Source organism: Panulirus ornatus, chromosome 72, assembly GCF_036320965.1.
Source record: "Panulirus ornatus isolate Po-2019 chromosome 72, ASM3632096v1, whole genome shotgun sequence".
Taxonomy (NCBI): Eukaryota; Metazoa; Arthropoda; class Malacostraca; order Decapoda; family Palinuridae; genus Panulirus; species Panulirus ornatus.
The window spans coordinates 8,296,480-8,323,737 of NC_092295.1; the positions used below are offsets into that span (position 1 = coordinate 8,296,480).

Consider the following 27,258-nt stretch of genomic DNA (forward strand, 5'->3'; position numbering starts at 1 on the left):
GTAAAATACTTCACATAGCTGGACTCTCCATCACAATGCACCACGGGACCACGTCTGGAGCACAAGACGAGTGGAAGTGCCAATCACCCTTTCTGTCAACACGGTGTAGCTTAAGCAGGACCTCGGACATTAGAGTGTAAATCACCCTCGGTGCTGCGAATGGACCTCTGTCGCACCACAAGACAATTAGCTAATCCATAAACAAAACCCAGGTTCCTCTTGTAAGATTCGCGATATGTATATCATGGTGACGTATCTCCGGTACAGTTCGGACACTCAGCTCAGTGCATCATTAAGCTTTTGGAAGAACTTCGAAGTCACCGGTCTTAGGCCATTTCCCAAAACTAACGCTTCCCTTTTTCTTTGTTGTTAGCTAAGACGACACGGCCAAATGGACGCCCTAGTCAAGGCCATCTGAATAACGCAGATACCCAAGGTCCCGATCAACCCTTAAGGGTGGATGAACAGCTAGATTGACTGTGGACCGACTGCCGCAACCAGGGTTCGGACCTGTGCGCTCGCCCCCGGGCGGCCCATGGATACGTCACGGTCATCAACGCTAACCACTACACCACGGAAGAAACAACGTATTGTCCATACTCCAACCCCTGACACCATCATTGGAAACAGAACTACTTGGACACTGACTTGCTGTGGGCGTGGGAGAAGGGTGGAGAAGGTTCAGAGGGACGAAAACTAAGATTATGATGAGGTGGAAGGCAGGTACGTGTTGAATAAGGACTGTGGCAAGGTACAGCATGCAAACGTTGGAAAAATGATTAGAAAAAATCCGTTTAGGCTACTTCTTATCTCAGATATTATGATACAAACGCACAAAAATGAACATCATATTTCGTAAAAATTAACTCTTGAAGGTAATTTAGATAATATTTAGTTTATAAGTGTATGAGACAAACCAGTTTTGATATGAACTCCATGTATCAAATTGGGTGAAAAAGGCCAGTTGTTTTTCCTTAAATGACCACAAATGGCCACCATAGCTGGAAATCTAGAATATCTTTCATACGACTGTAGAATTTATAGACATCAGGTTGTCTAAGAACTATCATGGCACTGAATCATTATACGTGTCAGTCATGACTAAAAATTCTAAGTCTGACTCCATGACAATCTGTGGGTCAACGTTTACCTTGGATTGAGGCAATTCTGTTTTTCTGAAGTGGGATTACGAAGATATGAAATGATTTACAAACAAAAGCATTTGAACAAACATCATAAATAATTTCAATAAAAGACTCGAGGAATGCCTTACTGTAAATCAAAAATGAAAAACTTTTTTCTCCTTCGTAATCATCATTTGACAAGAATTTCCCCTATATCATCTCCTTGCTGATCTACTCTTTCCCCACCAAAGTGTGTGTTTCTGATCTCCTCTCTAATCACAAACAGCGCGAGAGGACCCATGGACAAATTCAAGATACGAAACAGGATGAAACATCAAGTGAGACTTAAGGATTTTCAAGACAATTAATCTGAAAGATGAATTATCAAATCAAAGTAAAGAATTCGAAACTTTGTCGTCAGTAATACTCACGGGCGTGCAAAGGTAAAATCATTTGGACTGATTAAGATGTGAACATTACATGTTCAGATGAAAGGACATTGTCGAGCCGTCCTTGATTGAATTTGCACCTATCTCGGGAGTCGAGTGTGAGTGGGCTGTCTCTCCCAACTTGGCCCCACAGTGTGTGGCCATAGGGATCTACCGATACAGAAATTGGGATAAACTGTGTGAGCGGATGAGTAAATGAGTAAATGGGAAAGAAAGAGAACGAGAAGGAGACAGACAAAGATAAATGGTGTCGTCTCACACGTCGCCAACAAAGACTAAACATTCTTCAGGAAAATGGAAACAGTCAGTTGCATCCCTACAGCTCTTCTGCCTTCGAGAAATAGATATAGAAAGACTATAACAATAATCTAGATAGCAGTAAAGCAAGCGTGGTCGTTTCTTACTGTCATAACGTCACACTGACCTTGGGAAAGTGAAGTTCATCGAGCGTGTAGAGCAACTCTGGCCAAGTTCCCGCTGAGGACGTTGTGTGAGCCTAGAAAAAAAAAAAAAGAGGTGAGGGATTTCGTTACACTGACCCACTCGGCCGGTGGGTATCACATACGCCCCAGCACTACACCTGATTGGCTACTACCGCACCTGATTGGCTGCCTCCCCTGAATTACATGCCGTGGTGATTAGCCAATCGTGTTGGTAATACCACAAAGACTTTAGGTCCTGATGCGGATCGTGGCTGAGCACTCACAATCGCCCCCTCTTAAACTTTTCCCCTCAGCAAACACAGAGCTGAAGAAATCACATATTTCAGTGGTTTATGAAATACCTGGACGGAATACAATGACAGCAAATTATATCAGCGGACGAATGGCCCCTATAATCAAGGGTCGTTTTGAAGGCCACCTCGCCTCCCACCAGCCCCGGCCACAGACTTGCCTGTAATTGCCAATTGTTTATCACAACTTGTGGCCGGGATCTTATCATGCCTTCCTCACACTCTTCTCTCTCTCTCTCTCTCTCTCTCTCTCTCTCTCTCTCTCTCTCTCTCTCTCTCTCTCTCTCTCTCTCTCCTGTTTGTTTCAACCCCCTCACTTCTCTTCTCCCTAGATATTCTTGAACTCCACAATTGTCACCCTGAACCTATACCCGTCTCCCTGGCCCCACATTTGTCTCCCTGATCCCACACACTTGTCTCCCTGGCCCCACACACCTGTCTCCCCGACCCCACATTTGTCTCCCTGGCCACACACCTGTCTCCCTGGTCCCACACACCTGTCTCCCTGGCCCCACATATGTCTCCCTGGCCACACACCTGTCTCCCTGGCCCCACACACCTGTCTCCCTGGCCCCACACACCTGTCTCCCTGGCCCCACATATGTCTCCCTGGCCACACACCTGTCTCCCTGGCCCCACACACCTGTCTCCCTGGCCCCACATATGTCTCCCTGACCACACACCTGTCTCCCTGGCTACACACCTGTCTCCCTGGTCCTACACACCTGTCTCCCCGACCCCACACCGTCCATCTCACCCAGCAGCCAGCCGTCTCCCACCCTGTAATCCCCCCCCCCCCTCCTCCTGCAGGAGGCATCTCCGTCCTCACACTCACATCTCCCCACCCACAACACCAGAGACAGACCACAAGACGCCTCACTGGAGCAGCCTCGATCAGTAGGCAGCAATTACCTCACACTGTTAACGACCGTAATTAGTCTCTAATTGCCAACCCACCCACCCTCTCTCTTACCATGGTTCATCACTCACCCTTAGGACACGGCTGTGCTGGATGATACAGCCGGTGAAAGATATTATGATGGAGAGGTACTGATGTTACTGTGTCACTCCATGATCATGGTGGGGTGTCTATGCACAGACGTCAATGGGAGAAGCACACAACCATGTAATGGGCAACAACCAGTATTTCCAACGTATGTGTTCGTCTGCTGTCATTGCAAATGTAAAGTTTTTATTTGTAAGTTGTCTGGGTAAATCTAAATTCGTCTAACGACGACATTGTAATTGTAAGTTTGTCTTATAAGTGTGTTGGTATTTGTAAATGAAAGTTTGTCTTATACATGCTTTGGCTGTGCAAATGTAAGTTTATATTATATGTACGTTGATGATGTAAGTTTGTGTTACAGGTACGTTGGCAGTGTGATTGCAAGCTTGTCTTGTATGTACGTTGTCAGTGTAAACATAAGCGTGTGTTATTAGTACGTTGGAACTACAAACATAAGCTTGTTTTATATATACGTTTTCAGTTAAGAGAGCTTGCTGAAATTTGTTTATATGGAGAGCATGAGGGAAGAAAGATTGACAGAGAGATTAACAGATTATACATGTCAGATGGGGAGGGAGCAAGAAGGAGGGGTAGATAATTAAGATGAAAGGAAGGCGTGGATGAGGCATTGGGTCATTGGGACCTGAGCATTCAGGAGGGTGGGAGGCATGCACGGGATAGAGCAAACTGAAGCGATTTAGTATACATGAGATGATGACGTGTTGTCAGTAGGCTGAAACCAAAGCATAAAAAGTGGTCTGGGGAAACCACAGAGCAGTCTATGAGGTCTGGTTATGGATGGTGACTCTAGTTTTGGGTCGTGATGCATGAGAGACAGACAAGTCTTTCACGGCCCGATTTTCCCAGAGTCACTGTCCCGTTCACCGCGATACCTATCGTCCCCACAGCTGTAAGCAGACAGAATCTTGGGAATTTATTATAGACACATGTGACTACTACACGGGAAATAGGAAGAAAACAGGTGTCATGCATGGATTATTACTGTTCCCTCTTCCCACATATGTTCATTTCAGGTCTAGAGTTATTCTTGAGCAAAAAGATCCTCTGTTGGCTAAGCGCGGACACTTTGCGACTCCTCTGTGAACCTACTTGCTACCCCTCTGGAGATGCAACCCACTGTTTGAAAAATACTGAACCAGAGAGTGAATATAAGCAGTGAGACCATTCCTACCGCTACCTTTTTAAAGCGAGAAACTACGAAAAAAGTATGAATATAGACAGATAGATAAGGGTTACTTACGGAAACTTACGAGGAGCTTTTGCCAAAGGGCAGGGCAAGCGCGTAGTGATCACCACAAGAATATATAGTTACGAAGACCGAGTCGTGCGAGTCACGTGTTATCAAGGGTTCTGTGTGAGGAGGAGAGAGTGTATAGTCGTGGACTGAAAGCCAGAAGCCCATGTGTGGATAAGGCATAAAAAAAGACAGCTACCTGGACCAAAAGAGTGAAACTTGACAGCCGCTGAAGGACTGCTCATTGTACATCCTTCAATAACCTTCCCGATACTCAGGTGGGAGTTCCACAGACATTTGAACTGTAAATCCTACTAAAATATAGGACAAAGGACACGATAAATTATCTTCAAGCGACAGACCAACCAGAAAAATTATTCTAAAGTTGTTAGTGATAATTTACGAGGACATGTATCATGTAACTAACAATGTGTTGTTGTTTTGTATTGTCTAGGTGTTTGTGCAATTCAAAATTGTACAGGTAATTATGGAACACATTTCATATTCAAGGCAATAACTCAGTTCTAATTACGTAAGTGGATTCTCCTTCTCAGGTTCTCGTATTATTTGTCATAAAAGGAGTGCCTTATCTTCTACTGCATCAGTTGGAGCGTCTTGTACCAGCCGAGCGTCATGCCTTCGAGGGAGTGTGAGCCGATAAGCTTAAGCCGAGTCAGCTCGAAGCAAGACAAGGCAATTCTAGAAACACCAACACTCGTCGATCTCATCACCCAGTGATGTTGATATTCGTTGTCTCATCAATAGTCACCTTCGTATTCGCTCCGTAAATATCTAAAGTAAACCACAAAACCTGTATCTAACATCTTTCAAAGTTTGTTAGACATCTAACATGTCTAAATGTCAATGATAACCGACGAGACATGAGGACTTCTACCTACAAAACGATTTGACCACCGTTCACAGACTGCTCTCCGGCCTGTGTGATTTATCCCCCGATGAAATTGATCACGTCGGTAATGTAATGTGTGCACGTGACACCGCTGCCCAGCATGCTAATTGAACACTTGTGTATGTGTAGCCACACACACCCACACATATACCCCCGGCAAGCCACTGCATCCCTTGCGTATCAAGTATTTGGCCTCCTGACCTCCGCGTATTATATTGTCTGAGAATTATCGTCCCTACTCGTGGTTCGGTGCCATGTCGCTGCTGCGGTGTGTGATCACTGTCTCACTGTACACCGTGTGTGAGATATCAGGAGGAATATGGCTTGAGCCGCGTTACTGGAGGATTTGCATTCCCAGTAACATTGATGTATACAACGACCTCCAGGTGAGGATAGCGAAGTATTGGACCACAGTCGTACTACATAATATATTGGTATATATATATATATAGCTTTCCGTCTTATATAGCCAGATGATAGCGTTGGAGGTATAGGTTTTGGCATCAGCATCTGCCTAGCAACACTACTCTACACCAGCGTAGCAACAGGGCGAACAGCCTAACCCATAACGGTCCCTTGAACACGACATTACACGACCCTGGCTTTCATGGCGTGACCTTTTATCTGGCCCTTTTAAGGCCAGGTTATTGGTTAATCGCATCGTCGTGCTAAAGGGATATCCTGGCAAGGGCCAACCCTTCAGGAGAAACGTTCATATCCATTCCTAGATCGGTCAACTGTGACCCTACCTGTACAGGTGGGTATTGAGCTAAGCCTGGTAACAACAGAGCGACCTCACCCTTCTGTTCATCATCCTTCCAGTAGTCCATTCACACTCGAACCCTCGTACTTAAGTCCCAAACATCCCAACCATCCCACTCACACTCGAATCGTGGTATTCGAATTCCCAGCCGAGCTTCTTCCCAGCGTTGATGTTCAGAATTCAGAGAAGCCAATGTGGTGCTTCGTGATACTGTTAAACTCCAATACACTTACTGGTGTTAGAGTGAATCACACTGTTCACCTGGATAATCATCAAATGTCACGAGGTTATTGGTTGGTAGACAAGGGTCTGGTCTACCATCAATGAACCTATCGAGGAACTCCCTAGTTCATTTTTAGGTAAGAAGAAAAATGATATCGACAGCAGTACACACTTGAAGGATAAGTTTGATGTTGAATGTGTGGAGTGAACTAGAGAGCAATGCTGAAGGCAGAGAACAACAGATTATGAGTTGGACCATCAGCATCTCAGGGAGCAGTGCCTGAGTACTGCTTCAGTTCCCTCACACACTGCCTACTGAAGCCTGACAAAGAGACAACCTAAGTTGCCTGAACAGTGCCACTTTGTGTCAGACTGCCTCAAGAGACAGAAACTGGTATGTTCCGTTCATATGAAAGAGAGGTACTGTACCTGGATGAATCTATGGTGAAATTGTAGACAAAGACCAAGTGTAAATACGAGTTCTTGGACACAGATCGTGTGCAGGTATGGGTTCGTGGACACAGATCGTGTGCAGGTATGGGTTCGTGGACACAGATCGTGTGCAGGTATGGGTTCGTGGAGAGATCGTGTGCAGGTATGGGTTCGTGGGCACAGATCGTGTGCAGGTATGGGTTCGTGGACACAGATCGTGTGCAGGTATGGGTTCGTGGACACAGATCGTGTGCAGGTATGGGTTCGTGGACAGATCGTGTGCAGGTATGGGTTCGTGGACACAGATCGTGTGCAGGTATGGGTTCGTGGACACAGATCGTGTGCAGGTATGGGTTCGTGGATAAAGATCGTGTGCAGGCATGGGTTCGTGGACACATCGTGTGCAGGTATGGGTTCGTGGACACAGATCGTGTGCAGGTATGGGTTCGTGGATAAAGATCGTGTGCAGGCATGGGTTCGTGGACACAGATCGTGTGTAGGTATGGGTTCGTGGACACAGATCGTGTGCAGGTATGGGTTCGTGGACACAGATCGTGTGCAGGTATGGGTTCGTGGACACAGATCGTGAGCAGGTATGGGTTCGTGGACACAGATCGTGTGTAGGTACGAGCTCATGGGCACAGATCGTGTGTAGGTACGAGCTAGTGGACACAGATCGTGTGTAGGTACGAACTAGTGGACACAGATCGTGTGCAAGTACGAGCGCGTGGGCACAGGTCGTGTGTAGGTACGAGCGCGTGGGCACAGGTCGTGTGTAGGTACGAGCGCGTGGGCACAGGTCGTGTGTAGGTACGAGCTCGTGGACACAGATCGTGCGGAGGCATCAGCGAAGTGTTCCTCTGTTCCTTCAGGAGGTGACCCAAAGGGCTATCTGGAAGGGGCGGTTTTCAGCGGCCATCCACGGCGTTTTTTCCGTCACGATACAAAAATAAGTCGTTACTGCCACTTTAAACGCCTTGAGGGAGTCCTCAAACATATCTCCTGAAAGATACGTATGGCTTCGACATGCATCATATATTTTCTTCGAAAATTGCGTTCTATATCATACGGTGCTTTGTCATCATCATCATCATCGTAAACAAGGCAGTCTTCGTCTCCCAGGAGGCACAGCCATGGACAAATTTGGAGAGAGTTCCTGCATCTTGGGAAATGTGTCTGACGTCAATTTTTTGCTGAGTGATAGGAAAAAAACATTGGTTGAATTGTTTTACACCTTGAAGTCTCCAGCCAGAATGTTCCCAGTGCTTTAAGTGTGGGTGCAAGTCAAACGTGAGAGTCATATATTCATATGATGTAAGTTACTTATGATTTCTGACGTATGGATAATTGGGAAAGATTACCACTCCAATCAAATTCATATTTCCATTGCCCTTGTTGGCAGTAGAAGGTGTAGGGGGGAGAGAGAGAGAGAGAGAGAGAGAGAGAGAGAGAGAGAGAGAGAGAGAGAGAGAGAGAGAGAGAGAGAGAGACAGACAGACAGACAGACAGACAGACAGACAGAGAGAGAGAGAGAGAGAGAGAGAGAGAGAGAGAGAGAGAGAGAGAGAGAGAGAGAGAGGTATTCACAGGATGGTAGACGGGTGTGTGTGTGTGTGTGTGTATGTGTGTGTGTGTGTGTGTGTGTGTGATGGCTTGTAAATATCCAGTGGCCAGAAGGCATCATTGAGTCTATTTATAGCTAACACTCAGCCTCGAGGCCACGAGAGCTAAATAAGTATGACTTACAACTTGGTCTGGTGTAAGGTTCTTTGTCATGTTAGCCGAGATAGAGCAGGCAACTGAATGCCCTAATCAAGGCAGCTCTTTCACGATTTCTATACATATATATATATATATATATATATATATATATATATATATATATATATATATATATATATATATATATATATATATTCACGAAACAGACACTTGATCTCAGGTGAACTCGTAGACCACGAAGGGAAAATCAAAGCACGTAAATCTACTTAAGCGCTTTCGTGTACTTCAACACATCTTCAGAAGCAAATAGTAACAAATAACAGATCGAGGACACTATACAGAGACACCAGTAGATGCTAACAGGATCTGACCATTATATCCACGAAGTCACTAGGTATAAGATCAGCCTGGAACACAATTTGCCTCCCTATGTGTAGACGAACAACGCTCTTCTCTGTATTTCTTCTCATGTCATCTTTCCTGCAGGTCTTAACAGTCGGAAGAGGCAGTTCGCTGACACCCTGAGGATATTATGCCCATCTGATAGTCTCCTGTTACTCCTGGGGGTAGGATGGAACGACCCAGTTCCCATGTATCCCTTACTTGTGGCATCAGGTGACTAAGAGGGGGCGGGAACGCGAGAGGATTGGAAATGCTCTCCACCTGAATTGCCACTTTCGAAACGTAAGCAGAAGAAGGAGCAAAGAGATATTTTATCTTCAATGGCTCAGTTCCTGATGATACTAAGACAGCAGATATAAGACCGTATAATACAGTACACTGATCACGTGTGTATTATACTAAACTATACAGACTGTAGGACAACATGGCACTTGTGGTTCCTGCCTTCACACTTGACCCCAAACCGTGGCTCAGCGCCTCAAGGACAACATGGCACTTGGGGTTCCTCCCCTCACACTTGACCCCACCGACCGTGGCTCAACGTCTCAAGGACAACATGGCACTTGTGGTTCTTCCCCTCACACTTGACCCCACCGACCATGGCTCAACGCCTCAAGGACAACATGGCACTTGGGGTTCCTGCCCTCACACTTGACCCCACCGACCGTGGCTCAACGCGTCAAGGACAACATGGCACTTGGGGTTCCTGCCCTCACACTTGACCCCACCAACTGTGGCTCAGCGCCTCAAGGACAACATGGCACTTGGGGTTCCTGCCCTCACACTTGACCCCACCAACCATGGCTCAACGTCTCAAGGACAACATGGCACTTGGGGTTCTGCCCTCACACTTGACCCCACCGACCGTGGCTCAACGTCTCAAGGACAACATGGCACTTGGGGTTCCTGCCCTCACACTTGACCCCAAACCGTGGCTCAACGCCTCAAGGACAACATGGCACTTGGGGTGCCTCCCCTCACACTTGACCCCATCGACCGTGGCTCAACGCCTCAAGGACAACATGGCACTTGGGGTTCCTGCCCTCACACTTGACCCCACCGACCGTGGCTCGGCTTGAGGTTCCACTGGTTGACCCAACATTACCATCACGTTCTCCGTCATTGGTATGGCCAATAGTGTTTACTCCCGAGATCGAGTCTTGCCTTCGTAGCTCTGAATCGCCTCCACCCATCATCCTTACAGTACATACATCACTAACCTTCACTGGTTCAGCAAATCTCCCATGTTCCATAACTTATCCCACAAGCGCTTTGGATGGTATCAACTGATGTGTACAAGCCATGCGACCCATAATAGATGCACCACACCTCGGCCTCCGAGCTCAAGTTCATGCTTGGGTCTATCGAGGTGCAGTCGTATGTGATCTGTTACCAGGAGTGCACCTGTTACTACCTCTGGCTGGTGTATTTGTCTACCCACTGGCGATCATCCATTATGGGGCGGCGGGGAGATTTCAACGCTCACTAGATAGCCATCCAAGGTAGATGAATGAATGCATAAGATGGTAATATCACAGTCGGTGAATTTATATATATATATATATATATATATATATATATATATATATATATATATATATATATATATATATATGTGTGTGTGTGTGTGTGTGTGTGTGTCATTTTCCGTCTGTTTCCGTGCGCTACCTCGCTGACGCGGGAAATAGCGGTTAAGTATAGGGGAGAAAGAATATTTCCCACGTATTCCCTGCGTGTCGTAGAAGGCGACTAAAAGGGGAGGGAGCGGGGGGGGGGCTGGAAATCCTCCCCTCTCGTTTTTAATTTTCCAAAAGAAGGGACAGAGAATTGAGCAAGTGAAGATATTCCCTCAAAGGCTCAGTCCTCTGTTCTTAACGCTACCTCTCTAACGCGGGAAATGGCGAATAGTATGAAAGAAAAGATATATATATATATATATATATATATATATATATATATATATATATATATATATATATATATATATATATATGTGTGTGTGTGTGTGTGTGTGTGTGTGTGGATGCATAGAGATATAGATAAAAGCCTGAAAATAACCATCTTCATTACTATTGTGGGTCTTCCAGCATGAGAGCATCTTCAGGGATAAGATTAAGAAGTGATCAGGTATTATGCGAGAGAAGCGGACGGGAAAGTAGCGGTGTGGAAAACACGGCTGAATGGAAAACTCCGTCAGTCCGTTGACGATCTCGTCTCCGATTGGTTGTGAAGAGCTGTTGTGTACGGTCTTGACCAGGGTTTCGTGGGTTGAGTGTAAGTCGTGGTTCCGAATACAGAGAGCTTCTGTGATGTGAAGAAGCTTAGTATCTCGATAGCGCTTTAGCAAATTCTGTTCAATCCACCAGTAGCTACATGGAACATGGAACATGTTCGTGTTCCATAGCGATCTGGGTAAACATTTTTAGAGTGGCATAGTGAAAATCGAAACAGGATGGTGGTAATGGTGGCTTCTACATACCCAATGTTACTAAGTTGTTTTCAGCCTCCTTCTTGATAAGTTAATTCATGACTGGCGTCGAAGCTCGGGAGGGGATTCGGGATGCGTTTGGGACTATTGGCCATGACGCAATTTTTTGCCTTCATGTTCTTGTAGTAGAAAATATCTTGTAGTTGATGGCCATTGGGTTGTGTGCACCTAGAGCTGAAATGTCTTTTCGTCTGTTTTGTTGGCTGACATCTGTTTACAGTAGGAAATCTTGTTTACTGTGCCTCTGGCGCTGTTCCTTGTCTGCTTCTTTGATGGAGAATCGGTTGTCGATAAATATCTCTCTTGGACAATGGGTTTCGTCGCAATATAAGTCCAAGTTGGAAGATATCTTAAAGTTTGCTGGAAGAAGGCTTTAATGACCCGTACTATAAAGGACAAACAGTAGTGGAATAACGCAGAGTCCAAGATCTGTGAGCTTTTGGTAAACATCATTACTCCTTCTCTCCTCTACTTCCGACATACATTTCCTCTGTCAACCTCTCCTCACGCATTCTCTCCATATGTCAAACGATTTCAGCGCACCCTCCTCAGATCTCTCTACTCTTACCGTACTCTCATTATCACACCTTTATCTGACCCTATCAATACGAACGCTTCATACCATATATTGTCCTCAAACACCTTACTTCCGACACATCCATACTCCTCCGAATATCCTCACCCATAGCCCATGCCCCGCATCCATACATCATCGGTGAGACAACTACATCTTCAAACATAATCATGTTCCCAATTCCAGATAACGATCTCTCTTTCTACATATTCTCCAGTGCTCCAAGATCCTTCGTCCCCTCACCCAAACTATATGACTCATCACCACTTCTATGGTCCCATTCCCTTCCACGTCCACTCTCAGGTATCTAAAACACCCCACTTTCTTCAGGTTTTCTTCATTCAAACTTACATTCTAAAAGACTTCTCTGTTTTCACTGCTAAACCTAATAACCTTACTTTTATTCACGTTTTTTGTCAACCACCCCCTGTCACACACTCGTCTAAATTCAGGCACATACTTCTGAAGTTTCTCACCTGAATCTGTCACCAGTGCCGTGTCATCAGCAAATAGCAACTGACTCACTCCCCAGGATTCTGCATCCACTAAAGATTGCATATCTGCAATACTCTCCTAGACTCTTGTGTTTACCACCCCTTTCATAAACAGATTAGAGGGTCATGGTGACATTGCACATACCTGCCATAGACCCACCTTCACCTGGAACCACTCACCTTCCAATCTACACACTCGCACACTCGTTCTACTCTCTTGATGAAAACTTCTCACTTCTAATACCTTTCCTCCCACACAATGTATTCGTAAAACCTTTAACAAGGCATCTTTATCAACCCTATTATATGCTTCCTCCAAATCCATAAATGTCATGTGCAAATCCATCTGTTTCTCTAAAGATTTTCTCACAAAAGTACTTCAAATCGAAAAGCTAATCCACACATCCTCTACCACTTCTGAAACCACATTTTCGCTCCACAGTCTGATGCTCTGTATATGCCACCACTCACTCAATCACGACTCTCCCATACAATTCACCAAGTACACTCAACAAACTTATGCCTCTTTAATTCAAACACTCACCTTCGTCCTTCTTGCTTTATTACACTTACACTATGCATGCATTCCATCAATGCTCAGGTACTCTACCATTCATAAAGAAAGCATACCAACCAACCAAACAACAACATAGTCACCTCTTCCGCTAAGAAATTCAATTGCAATACCAACCACTTCACCCGCCTTGCCACATGTCATCTTACGCAAGGATTTCACCACCTCTTCTTTCTTCACCAAAGCATATGCCATTACTCTCTCATTTCGCGTAACACCCTGATCTAAACACCCTACATCCGCCATCCTATCAACGAACACATTCAACAATCCTTGAATCACTTCATTTCCTCTTTACCTCATCACTACCTGTTATCACCTCCCAATTGCCCCTTCACCGATGTTCCCATTTGTTCTCTTGTTTTTCTCACACTATTAACCTTCCAGAGCATTTTCTTATTTCCCTTGAAGACTGGTGGTCCTCTCACCACATGCACATCGAAGGCTCTCTCTTTTGCAAGCTTATCAGTCGTTATGTAATCCTATAATACCCGCTGAACATCTTACCTATACACTAACATATATTCTTATGTTTGTCCCTCTTTTTAAACCAGGTATTTCCAATCATCAGTCCTTTACCAGCACACAACACTAGACGCTGTTCATCAAGAATGGGGACCCAAGAACCAGATGATGAATCATCATGATTCTACTCTCACCAGACGAAGAACGGTCGAAAGCACAAGGATATCAAAGCAATGCAACGATATGACAAAACTTACAAGCACTCGAAGCTATTTGGATCAAAAAGAACAATCCAGTCACCAGATTTCAGAATTCCGGAATACAGCAAACCTTAGAATTATATTCATGACAACCTTCTATGCCTGATGTTATGTTAGCCCTCTTGAACACAGCCATAGAGGAGACTTGAAACACACTTATCTTACCTGGCCTGATCCCCTCGCTATAGACAAAAACCTTACCGCGTTCTTCTAACCCGACCAAACACTGTCCTCCAATCCGAGGTTATGAAGACCTCACCACCTCGTTAGTCTTTTTGCTTCAAATCATCGAAATGTAAACTCTAGAGTTTAAATCTTCTGTAATTTCAGTTCATTTTGGTTCTCCTGTTGGGATGCAATGCTTCAACGAAACCATGTGTTGTTGTAGCTAATTCTGCAGCAAATAATGGACGTTTTGGGAACAAGATGATCCTTGAAAATAATGCTGTAATACCTTTTCGTGTATTGATGATACCACCTTTTCGTATGTGATCTCTTGCTCTCATTTCAACCACTACTAGGCGGGGGCCAGTAACACCTATATACATATGGCTCTGCAGCAATATGCTGTCACATCTAGATATAAATAATAACTCATTAACCAGAATCTTTTCACTTTTCGTCTCTTACCAGGCACACCCTTTCCACAGCTTCCCTGTTGACATCAACCCACCCTCCTTCCTAATTAGTTAGGCTGCGTCAGCAGTCTTTGTCATGTGGCGTCCTGTGGGATGAGGGGTGTGGCTTGTTCGCTCAATTAGCTTATTTGTTAATCCTCTTTGACTCTACCTGTTGTCCTTCTTTTAAGGCTTACCGTGTAAACAGTGCCCAAGGCAGAGCCACAATCGCCGACGTTGGCAAATGAACACTATTCTAACATCCGCAAATTTCGCTAATTATTTCGATTCCTATGATCACCTCACTCAGGTATTAACCAGACTGTATAGATTGGGACCAGATTATATAGATAGGAAGAATTACACAATCATATGAAAGAAAAGGTTGGATTGGATTATTTGTCTTCCTTTAAGTCTACCATTTGGCTAATTAGTCTAATTTGTGATTAACATATTTACCAACACTCTTAGTGATGACCACTTGTTATCTTCACTGATGGAACACTTAGTAATAAGTTATCTTCACCGGTGAAACACTTGGCGATATCATGTTATATTCACTGGTGAAACACTTGGCGGTAACATGTTATATTCACTGGTGAAACACTTGATGATAACATGTTATATTCACTGGTGAAACACTTGATGCTAACATGTTATCTTCACTGGTGAAACACTTGATGATAACATGTTATCTTCACTGGTGAAACATTTGGCGATAACATGTTATATTCACTGGTGAAACACTTGATGATAACATGTTATCTTCACTGGTGAAACACTCGATGATAACATGTTATCTTCACTGGTGACACACTCGATGATAACATGTTATCTTCACTAGTGAAACACTTGGTGATGGTACCATGTTATCTTCACTGGTGAAACACTTGGTGATGGTACCATGTAATCTTCATTGGTGAAACACTTGGTGATGGTACCATGTAATCTTCACTGGTGAAACACTTGGTGATGGTACCATGTTATCTTCACTGGTGAAACACTTGGTGATGGTACCATGTAATCTTCACTGGTGAAACACTTGGTGATGAAAACATGTTATCTTCACTAATGAAACAATGATGATAACACATATACTTGACTGATAAATAATCATTTTCGCTATAGAAATATAATTCATGCATCAATTTTCTCTTCAGTCATAATCCTCTCTCTCTCTCTCTCTCTCTCTCTCTTGAACATGAATCTCAGTTCTCTACGGTTGTGTTGGTCAGATCTCCTTGGATCATGTGTGGCAATGTGAAGTTCCCTACCATGTTGCCCTGCAATTCCAAGTCACCTTGCCTGGCGTGATGAATTGTTAAGGTCCTTAGCATGGCATGTTGCAATGTTAGGTCCCCTAGTGCGATAAGCTACGTGGTTAAGTCCCCTAGTACGATAAGCTGCGTGGCTAAGTCCCCTAGTACGATAAGCTGCATGGCTAAGTCCCCTACTATGGTAGGTTGTAAGGTTAAGTTCCCTAGTAATGCGTGTTGCAATGTTAAGTCCCTGAGCATGATAAGCTGCAAGACTAAGTCCTCTAGTGAGGCTTGCTGCAACGCTAAGTCTCCTTGTACGGTGTGCTGCAAAGCTAAGTGCCCTAGTATAGCTTGCTGCAAGGCTAGGTCCCCCTCGCCTCACAGCATTACAGAATCCATTAGAGAAGCAGCAACTTCATCTCCCAGCCAGAACACGCCAATAGTTTTTGAGTCCTTCAGTTCTGATGTATAGTGGCGTCAAGATCCCCCAACCTGGCGTTCAGTAATTTCACGGTCTTCCTCGAGCCAACATGAGGACCAGAGTCAACTCAGTAACCCGACCCCGTCAACAAACACACGGGCCATTTTTACTCGGTGGAGTCCGCCCGCACCCCCAGACACAACCCATTTCTGTTATCGCCCTAAACCGCTCGCGCCAATCTACGGCGCGCCTGCTTCTCTCGTATTAAAATGCAACGAATGGCGGATTGGAAGGAGAGCCAATTTGCCTCGTTTAGGTTGGAGGCTAGATATGTCCACGACCCCGAGCGAGCTCTGCTTCCTCAATAAGTTATTTCCTTATATGTATTCGTGTCTTCCACTGTTTGCTGCCTACGTTTATTTACCCATATTTTCCTCTGTCATTGCGTAGATGTATTTTTGTCTGTACACACAATTTGCTTCCGTTCATAACTAAAATTCTGTCTGAATCTAAAAATTAGTTTATTCGAAGTAGGAAATATCTAGACGGGGCGGCGGGGCACTGATAGCAAAACTTCTCCATAAGTTTCAGCTTCACTGCGATTCACTACGATGGCTTTTACACTCGCGGGCTCAGCAAGCGCCCCTTTCCTCCCAGTGAGCAACTGTATCACACATTTTCTACCTCTGTCAATAATCTCTTGACAGAGTGGAACATCGCGCGCCACCTACTCCAACAACTCTTATTCAGCGTCCCCTGATGTGATTCTCCTCTTGGGCCTTAGCTGGACGCTCATCACTATCTGCGATGTATGATAGCGCTATTAAGAATAGTCTTTCTGTCATCACCAGCTAAACAGAGACACCTTAAACGCCACGCCTGCAGGATTTACAGATGGGTGCGTAAATGAGGCACAGGAATGAACTGGACAGAATAGTTACAATGTGTAAGCTGAACCCACTGAAGATCAGAGACATTGTCGGAAATAGTAAGAATACTAGTGTAACTTATATGTCAGCGGGCAATGTCCGCTCAACGCATTACCAGAGGATATAAAGACCATTATGTGAAAACTTCCAAACTACTTCAAAGAAAAATCCTTCTGGACCAGGCCCTCGACACGGAAGGTGCGGAGGTAAACGATATCACCCAATACCAGCAAGAAATGACGTATGGTAAGACATAACTTGGAAGATTACGAAAATTACTTACAAAAAGAAGTGGATTTCCTTCAGACTTTGATATAGACGCCAGAAGCGTCTTGAAGAGAATTAAACGAATCGAGAAAGTATTTAATTTTCATTACAGAAATCGAAACGAGTCATTCTTACTGTCGACTGAATGACTCCAAAGTCATTCTTACAGTCGACTGAATGACTCCAAGGAGTCACCGTCAGTGAAGAACACTAAGTGACTTTTTCTAGTGAAAGGATGAAGCTGATGATTTCAAAACTTCACAACCTGAGTTGTTCCTTTCTTGTACACCTTAGGTCGTGATCTCTCGTACACCAAAGAAGTGTACCTAACTCTCAGGACTTGTGAGATCTCGGGTTACGTCTTCGCCCAGCCAAAAGAATGCTTAAGAGAGAGGGGCGAGGACACCGTAAAGAATATGGGAATGTAAGGAGGGAAACTGGTGATGAAAATACATTTCCACTAAATTGATATTTGACTCATCTGTTGTCTTTGAGACCTAATTTATTCAGTGTAACGTAGGCTTAAGGCAGATTACACATTCAGATGCCTTTAACACATATCATGCGGATAAATAACCCTCACCCTAGAAGAATGTGGAGTAATAGACAAACATTTGGTCGCAGAACTCCGTTCAAATAGCATTCTCCCAAGCCATACTGGAACTCCATTGAGAAGGCAGAATCTCTCTCTTTCTTTCTCTGCCCCGGCAACACTGGAGAACTGGCGCACTGGGTAGGCTATTAGTGCCGTCCTCCAGGTGCCCGTCGGTCCTCACGGGGTTCACGGGGACCTCACGAGTGCACCAAGAGGACTCCGTGAGTGCCTCAAGAGAGGCCCTTCACCAGCTCTTAAGGGTGTGAAGGACCGGTGGGCGGCGTGGGAGTGTTGGCGCAGGATCCAGTGACTCCCCTTGCGGGGGACCTCCTCCTGTTCGCCGTCACTCCTCGCTGTGTACTCCAGGGCCACTCTCCACCGCTCCACTCCGTCGCTCTCGCCACCACTCCACAAGTTTATTCTGTGGTCCAGTTGACTGTTTCTGCCGCCTGAAGCCCCCGAGAACAGCGCAGCGAAGTCCTCCGTGTATGGTAGGATGAGTCAACGCCTCCTACACCCGTCGCCAACGTAAGACCAAGCGTCTCTATATAATGCAACTCAGCGATAATATGTGGGATGATATCGTCACAGAAAAAAACATATAATTACTGTGAGTTGCATTTCTTGTTGCACTTGTGTCCGTGGCTTACCTGTGAGCACTTTGGAAAATTCGTTAACATTTTAGAACGTATTAACGTATTAACCATCTGTTCATAGATCGTTTGGCTATTAACCTTACCTCTGTGAACTGAGATGTGATAAGGGATTTCAGATGTTTGCTGCCCATTAGCGTAATAGTTCAGAGGCGTTTTATTGAAATGTCTGATAAATTGTGGGAGACAAAATCTTCTGAGAAGACAGTGTGAGAAAGATTTCTCATCCCTGACATCTCATCTTCAACATTTACTGTTTAATATTCATCAGAGTTCATAATTCGCATTTTGAATCTAGTCAAGACTTATCTAAATTTTCTTCAAGATTTTTTTTTTTTGACATCATTCATATTTGTAGAGGTCGAATGATAGTGTTTCTGCTGATTTATAATGAGACGAAATTACTCTCCAGTTGATTCATGTTACATTAGTGAACACAGATCAAGTTACGGAGTCATTCATAGACACGAGATATAGAAAACCATTGGCTTATTTCTCTTCGTGTCTGATATCACCTGATTATCTGATATCAACTGTTGAGACCATCCAATACTATCTGTATATTTGACTTCTTACCACCGATGTCTGAGCCTAGTCCATCTGACGTCGTTACACTGTGTGTAAGGTACATTTTCCTCGTAGATATCCTCACTGAGGTACACGGCGATTATCTTCAGGCACTCACAACGTAGCCCCCAGGTGATGCAACACAGATTTTCGGTATAAGACTACCTATGGAATCTTCCCTCATATTGGTTTTAATGTGAGCTTTCTTTTATATTGTCATGGGTGGCCATACCAAGGATCAGAGGATAGAACCAAGAGCCTGCTCCTTCCCGTCACACGAGAAGCGTCTGGGTAGAGCCAAGGATGTTCTGAAGCTTCGGCTCTAGAATTGGAACCGGTGAGCCACTTTATACAATAAAGACTTCAGTGTTAATGTCTGGTGTATGAGGCTCAACCTAGTGGGTGCGAAGGAAATTAGTGTTCGATACCTTTAATGTTCGTGTGGTGGGCGGTGCTGCCTCAATCTTGGATTTGTTTTCAGATCGTCAGTTATCTTGCTTCGCTATGTTTATGACACTGTCTCACCAAAAAGTATGAGATTAGATCCTAGATTTAGAGTCAGATTCTACTACAGCATTAATGATTTTCGTTTTCAGCTGTGACACTTTCGTCATGAAGTCTCTTTGACGATAAGTGATCGCAGGCCAGAGACTTCGCTGTGAAGATTTTCTGTATGGCCCTTGGGCATTCATACACTTGGGTGTATTGAGTCTGGAAGAGCTCACTTGCAGCTTTGAATGACGTCATACGTCAGTGCTTAATTGCCTTCAAACTGTAAGTCGTTTCCCCTTAATATTCAAAAACAGCTCGCGTAGAATCATATTCACTTTTGTTTCCTTCGCATCAGACACCACACTAATTTCCCATCCCTTTACACAGAGGTAGTTAAGTCATTTACTCCGTCTTTTCAACTCGCCCATGGTGTCCCTCTGCCACCTCATTCAATCCTCTTATTCAAACGCATACTTGATTCTTTAAACCCCTTAACCAAATCCCAGAATTCTGTCCTATGAAAGATTCCCTTCCTTGAATATCTTCTTCGAACTCCTTATTTGTCCTTATCAGACACCAGCGCTGCACCAACCCAATAGTACTCACCAAACCTTTCCTGCATTACTTTTATCACCTCTCGTCATTTTCTATCCCTCTCATTTAGTCTTTTTTCCCGTCTTTCTAAGTTCTCTTGTATATATCTCCACCAGTTTCACATACGGCATTACCCAAAGTCTACTTGTATTCCAGCCTTAGCAAGGTAGCGCCAGGTATAGAAGAATATAGCTTTATTATAATGGTAACATCTATTCTCTAGAAACGATGAGACCGTATCCACAACCAAGTCCTGCAGACCTTTCCATGGTTTCCCCTGACCGCTTCATATCCCGTAGTTCAGTCCATTGACAGCATATCGCCCTCTGTCCACCACATCGTTCCAATTCACTCTATACCATGAAAGTCTTACACCTTCCTGCATGTTCAGGACCCCTCAACTCTCACTAGTGTCATCGGTGTTGGAGAATGAGAGGGTTTGGTGGAGAAGTATCATGAGTCCTCCTAAGTGTTCGTGCTGTCGGTCTTCTCTTACAGTGGTGTAGCTGTAGAAAGGTTAGAAGGAGGATTTGAATTTTAAGTCTGGTCTCTTGGATGAGGGTTATGTGGATGCTCTGAGTTGGCTAAGTATTTGTGCATGGTTGTTTCTGATGACTTTTAATTCCAGGATGTTTAATTTGTCACAGGGATTCTGTGAAGTATAGTGGAGTTTGTTCGTGAAGAGTTAGGCTAGATGTTTTAAGCCTATTGTGAGCTAATTGATTGAGTTGAAGGTAAGGTTTCTTTTTTTTGGAGTTACTGTCAAATTAGTTCCTACATGTCCCATACTATGTGTAGTCTTTTATGGATGACAGTGAAGCGCAGCGGAGGTGGTACTACAAAGTGCAGTTGGAGCATCTGATGGAGTAGTGGTACTTGGTGACAGGCATTTGGCACTGTGGGCAGAAGGTATACTTGTTGGTCCAGGATTATGGTTAATGTCGCCAGCTTGCGTTAGTAAGTGGGACGTAACGACCACGTTACCATCTCCTAGTAGCAAAAAAAACGTGTAAAAGTTTAGGTATAACCCATAGACGAGCAGAGTGGAGGGGACAGTTCGAGGTCGCACTCCGCGCGGGATCAGGGAAAGGAGTCTCCTTTAGGGAAGGAAGACCATTGCTGGGTGTAGTCCCTTGGTGGCTGGAAGACCTCTACATCGATTAGGTGCAGACCATCCTCGGTCCATAGCGTAGGCACACCCAGTCGCAGCTCTTTTTCCCGCAGTGCCGCTATGGGCGGGCGAAAACGGCGCGCGCGCACAGACAGACAGACACACACACACACACACACACACACACACACACACACACATACACATACACATCTGTATGTATGTATGTATGTATGTATGAGTGTATATATATATATATATATATATATATATATATATATATATATATATATATATATATATATATATATATATATATATTATCCCTGGGGATAGGGGAGAAAGAATACTTCCCACGTATTCCCTGCGTGTCGTAGAAGGCGACTAAAAGGGGAGGGAGCGGTGGGCTGGAAATCCTCCCCTCTTTTTTTTTTTTTTCAATTTTCCAAAAGAAGGAACAGTAAAGGGGGCCAGGTAAGGATATTCCCTCAGAGGCCCAGTCCTCTGTTCTTAACACTACCTCGCTAACGCGGGAAATGGCGAATAGTTTGAAAGAAAAAAAGATAAATATATATATTTTACCAGACTCCGCGTGTATAAGATTACAACGAGAGTGAAAAGTCACCTTTAGCAAGGCCGTATAATCGAGGGTACAGGCTTGTCACCAAAGGAGTCTACATTTCCCTGCTACTGGAAGTAGCACGGCTTTGGGGCCGTAGGAAACTCTGGAAAGAGATACTAGCACCAGGACCTTTTCTTAGCTAATCTGAATGTATAAGATATATCATATTTTTTTCGTCGTTACCCATGCCGGTGAGGTAGCGCCAGGGACACATGAAAATTGGCATTTATTTGCTCACATCCAGCCTCCAGTTGTCGTGTATGAGGCACTGAAACTAGAGCCCCCAATCCAAAACCAGGCCCAAACTGCTTCATGTATCCTGGTTCAGACCACTGACAACACTTCACTCCCCTGCATACCACATGCTCCAAAGCGATGTATCCCTTGCACGCCTCACACCCTCCTGCATGTTCAGGCCAAAGTCATTCATAGCCTCTTTCCCTTCATCCTTACAACTCGTCGTCAGTCCCTTCTCCTCTTTAATGTCTCCACTTATGACGCATATATCCTCTCAGTCATTCCTCACTCATCTTCACCGTACGTCCAGACCATTTCCACACGCCCACTTCAGTTCCTTAAAACATATTCCACTCACCTCTCTCTTACCTTGTCATTCCTTACGTGATCATCCCTCCTCACGCTACATACTGTCCTCAGGCAATCCACCCTCTTCCTTATATATTCTTTTAAGGCTCGTAACTAGTCTGTACGGCACCGTCGGGGCAACTATGCCATCAATCATGGCCATCTTCGTCCAAACAGACGATAGCTCCTCTTTCCATAAACCTATCATACCAAGGACGTTTGCTTTCGCATCCATCCTATGGTCCGCTTCAGCTCCTATAGTTAGGTGAACTGTTACGTCCACTCCCAGGTATCAAAAGCACCCAAATCCCTCCAGGTTCACTCCATGAAAAAATAAGATATCCGTCTAAACTGTCTCTCTTCCACGCTAATCCTCATTACCTTACTTTTATTCACATTACTCACATTAACCCATCCAAACTCAGACACCAGCTTCTGCAGTTTCTAACTCTAATCTGCCAATAGAGCCTTAATCAGCAAAGAGTAATCAACTGATCTCCCAGGCTGTCTACACCCGCAACAGACTGCAGATTCACGCTTCTCTCCAAAACCTTCCGCATGTTCATCTTTTGCAACTCCATATGTAAATAGATTAGCCGTGGTGACTTTGCACACCTCTTACGCAGACCCACCATCACTTGACAACACTCACTCTCCTCTATTCCTACTCGCACACACACCTCACAGTCTTAATGGAAACCCATCACTAATTCTAGTAGCTTTCCTTCCACACTGTACATTTGTAGCACCATCCACAGAGCGTCTCTATCAACTGCTACCCCATCCACTCCGGTCACTTCACCACCGCACTTGTCATGGAACACATAACATCCCATAAAAAAACCACTCCAAAACTATACATATATATATATATATATATATATATATATATATATATATATATATATATATATATATATAATCGATGCTTGTAAAGACGTTCTTGAATTGGCCCAAAATGCTTCATTTTCTGTCCGTCTCGAAGTTTGTAAATCAATGGTCAACTTTACCGCTTGAGATCCTTATCCATCTCTTACACTGACAATAAACCATTATTTATTATTACTTATTCGTACGGCACCACCCTGTTACACTGCCTCCTGGCTCCCTTCCCCCTTCTTGTTTCTCCCGTCCTCAGCAACCCCAGCCCCTCCCCCTGCGCCTTCCCCTTCCCCGTCCCCGTGGCGTGGCAGATAGTAATGCAAGTCCCACGCCCAGGAGGGCGCGTGGGCGGCGGCGAAGTAGGTCAGCAAACATTCACGGGCGGAGACGCTTGGCCACGCCCCCAGCCCGTGACATGAGTGGCTGGCTGCATGACGGCCTCCGCATTATCCACGCCCACTGCTTGCCTTACCTGGTCCCCCACACGCAGCCACTCAAGGCCAGAATTCACGTCTCTAAAATATTAAACTTTAGATGACTGCGAGATAGCCTGATCGTGTGGGTGATGATGGATCAGGCGGGCCGAAATATGTCGTGTACTGGGATTGTCTGAGATCCAGCATATCGACGTCGTCGTTAATGCCAGGATGAAAATAGTGTGGACAGGCGCGAATCCATGCCGCCCCACTCACCCCTTGAAGAGCAACCAAGTGGGGGCTTTGGGTGTTGCTAGGCCAAGATCTTAGACTCGTTGGCCTAGAGGTGAGTGCTTATGACCATCCTGGGAATAACGATACTCGCCCATACCTTTGCTTGTTCTTTTTCTAATCCATGGTCTCTGCGTTCCCATGTCGCCTTCAGGGTGGATGTGCTAACCAGGAAACGTACAATGATTGAAACTACAATTTGTCAAACCAAAATACGGGCCGACTGTACAATACATGACGAATTAATACAATATTCCTCGCAAATGGCCGGGTGTATATAATGTGGGCCTTTGCTGAAGGTAACATGGAAGAGAAAGCAGGTAGGCACGTTGCACAAACAAAATAAAATACAAAGATAACACTCGGATAATCCAAAGGCGACATTTGGATGACGTACATTGAAAATATGAGCATTTAAGCGAGCGGAATTTAAACGCTAATAAAAGCAAGTTACGATAACCTTTTGTTGAGGCGGGGGTTCCTGGGGATCTGAGGGCTGGGTCAGCGACGGGTCAACTAATTTGAGATTATATTTGGCAAGAAGACAGAATTTCAAAGGAAACGCTTCCTGTACAAGAAATCAGTCCTTTATTATCAACGGCTGTTTTGAAAGCGGACATATAGTGGGATGGGATGGATTGAGTACATTAGAGGGAGAGAGAGAATGACATACGAAAGTTGCAAGGCAGGAAAATGGCCCATGACAATCAAGTAAAAGTTGTAATAGCAGGAACCCTAAAAAAAGAAAAATCGACTTCTCCTAGAGAGCGCTACGGCGCTCTACATTCCCGAACACATCCATAGATTCCGTTACATGTGAGTGAAATACGCAAAAACTCAAAGCTCATCAACAAAGAAGGTACAGTGCTTGTCTAAGGCACTTCTCTCGTAATGAATAGCAAAGGATGAGACACAAAGGTAGAGTGGATTTGCGGAAGAAAACTGGCTCTCACTGTCGATATATATCGTGTAACAAATCCGCTTGACGTCTCAAGGGCCTCTTCCTCACGACATCATCTTTAGTGTCCCGTTCTACGGCAGGTCCAGTTCCATGCATTAAACCCTCGTCATATATCTTTATCTTCCACTTCCTCTTCGTGTTGTGAGAACTTTTCCTTGACTTCAAGTCATCAAACATACAATACTTCCTATCCTTGCGGTCAATTTCCCCTCATCTTTTTCTCGAACCTTAAAAAAATGAAGAGTAAATCGGAGATATGTTGGCAGTTTCGGGGCAACACATGGATGAATGAAGTATTCGCGTACAATAAAATGTCTACTCCAGGTCCTCAATAATGTCTTGGAACTGATAGAGGGTTCATATGTGTCTCGTTCTATCAGTATATAGAGCATCAGTAAGCAAGAATTGGGCAAAGACCATGCATTACTCCTACTAGGGCCAATGTATCAATAGACATCTAGAGGTGCGGGTGACTTGGATATTTCTTGAAGCCGTCACAGAGGTTGTCAGTCCAGACGATCTGAGATCGAGCAAGAGGAGGGCCAGGAGCGTTTAACCATGAGAAGCGTCATGACGCTTAACAGATTTCCGATCTAAAGAGTTGCCAGAGGTGTCGCTATGGCGAAAATGGTGACGCCCTTTATTTCTTATCTCTCGGAGCCACTCCCATTCTTCTTGCTCCCCACCTTTCCTCACCTCTCTCCTTCCTTAGCTCCTTTTTTCCCATGTCATCTATGCCTCCCCCTCCCGATCCCTACCTGTAGACACCCACCTCACCCTCTGTGTCGCCTGCTTGGCCACACGTCGCTTGTCTGATCTCTTATACACATATGGGAGGCTTTGACAGCCTCACCACACAACTTGTCCTCATTTTTTCTCGCTCGCTCAGCATATAGTTATAGACTCTTTTTTTTTCCTAATGATAGCGGATCAGGTAAATAGAAATTGCTTACTGCACAAACGCTGAGCCTCATCCATCTTGGACGTGGCTCTCGCTCTAAAGATTATGTAAATACTGAGGTTCTATATTTTACAAAGTATCGCAGATCGATCATCTGCGGACGTCTGGTTGAACCACCTCTTCAATATCCCTCCATCTCTGCCGGAGGATAAGAAAGTGATGCTGTGTGGAGCAGCGGGGGAGATGCACTGCCTGGGCGCCCAGCGGGGGTGTCAACACTGCAGGAGACGCCCGCCCATCTTGGACAGGGCCTCTAGGACCCGTTGAGGAGCGTGGCGCACCCCCCAGGGAGGTTCTGGAGGGCGCGGCGACCCCCTGCACCGACGACACGCCGTGTGTGGGGGGCCGACATGGCCAGCCTTCGGTCGCCTCTGATTCATATGTAAATATCCACACGGGATGTAAACCAGGCGACCGTAACATGTGGTGGCATTATCAATTTGGCCAGAACTGGTGTCACTTTCTCACACCCTGGCTACACTAGTCCTGCCTGCCCCAGTGGTCTACTGCTGTCCTTACTCACCTTAGTTTATGACCCCTTAGGGCCTGAATGGGCCCTTCCCTTAATGGTTATGGCCCGAATCTAACTTGTAAACTTGCTGCGGTTAGCGAGATCCTAAAAGACGCTTGGTATGATTCTTATTTATCAAGGCGCCAATTAGTACGCCCAGTGGAGTGGTGAGTGAGTGCTCAGTTTTCTTAAGATAGAAGATCTGCCGAGCCTCACCTCGCTAATGGTCTTCACACGCTCCAGTTGTAAAGCGTTTAAGTTTTATTGTAGTGAAGTGACCGGGAGCCAGACAGGCTGCGAGGGGAAGGTCGCGATTTGGTCATCTCGCTGTACCCTTTCTCATGTATTATCCCGTCTCCTGTCTGTCACTTGTCGTGCACTGTCGCGTCCCCTGCCTGTCACTTTATAATGGTTTGTCCCATCAGCCGCATATCACTTATCATGCACTGCCCTGTCCTCTGCCTGTCACCCATTACATATTGTCCCATGCCATTACCGTCAACTATCCCATACTGTCCCATCCTATGGCTGTCACCTATCTCACACTGTCCCATGAGAGCTCTTTCATCTATCCCACACTATCCCATCCCCTAGTTGTCACCTATCATGCTCTGTCCAATCCCCTGGCTGTCACCCATCATCTACTTGCCA

The 27,258-nt window shown here is 45.0% G+C and overlaps 1 protein-coding gene across 1 annotated transcript in view; it reads right to left on the reverse strand.

Moving 5' to 3' along the window:
• LOC139748146 (sonic hedgehog protein-like) overlaps positions 1-27,258 on the reverse strand; it is a 318,619-nt gene that overhangs the window by 204,164 nt on the left and 87,197 nt on the right. Inside the window, exon 2 of the mRNA XM_071660835.1 lies at positions 1,998-2,069. Coding sequence (XP_071516936.1) covers positions 1,998-2,069 — 72 coding nt within the window. The remainder of the gene's footprint in view (positions 1-1,997; positions 2,070-27,258) is intronic.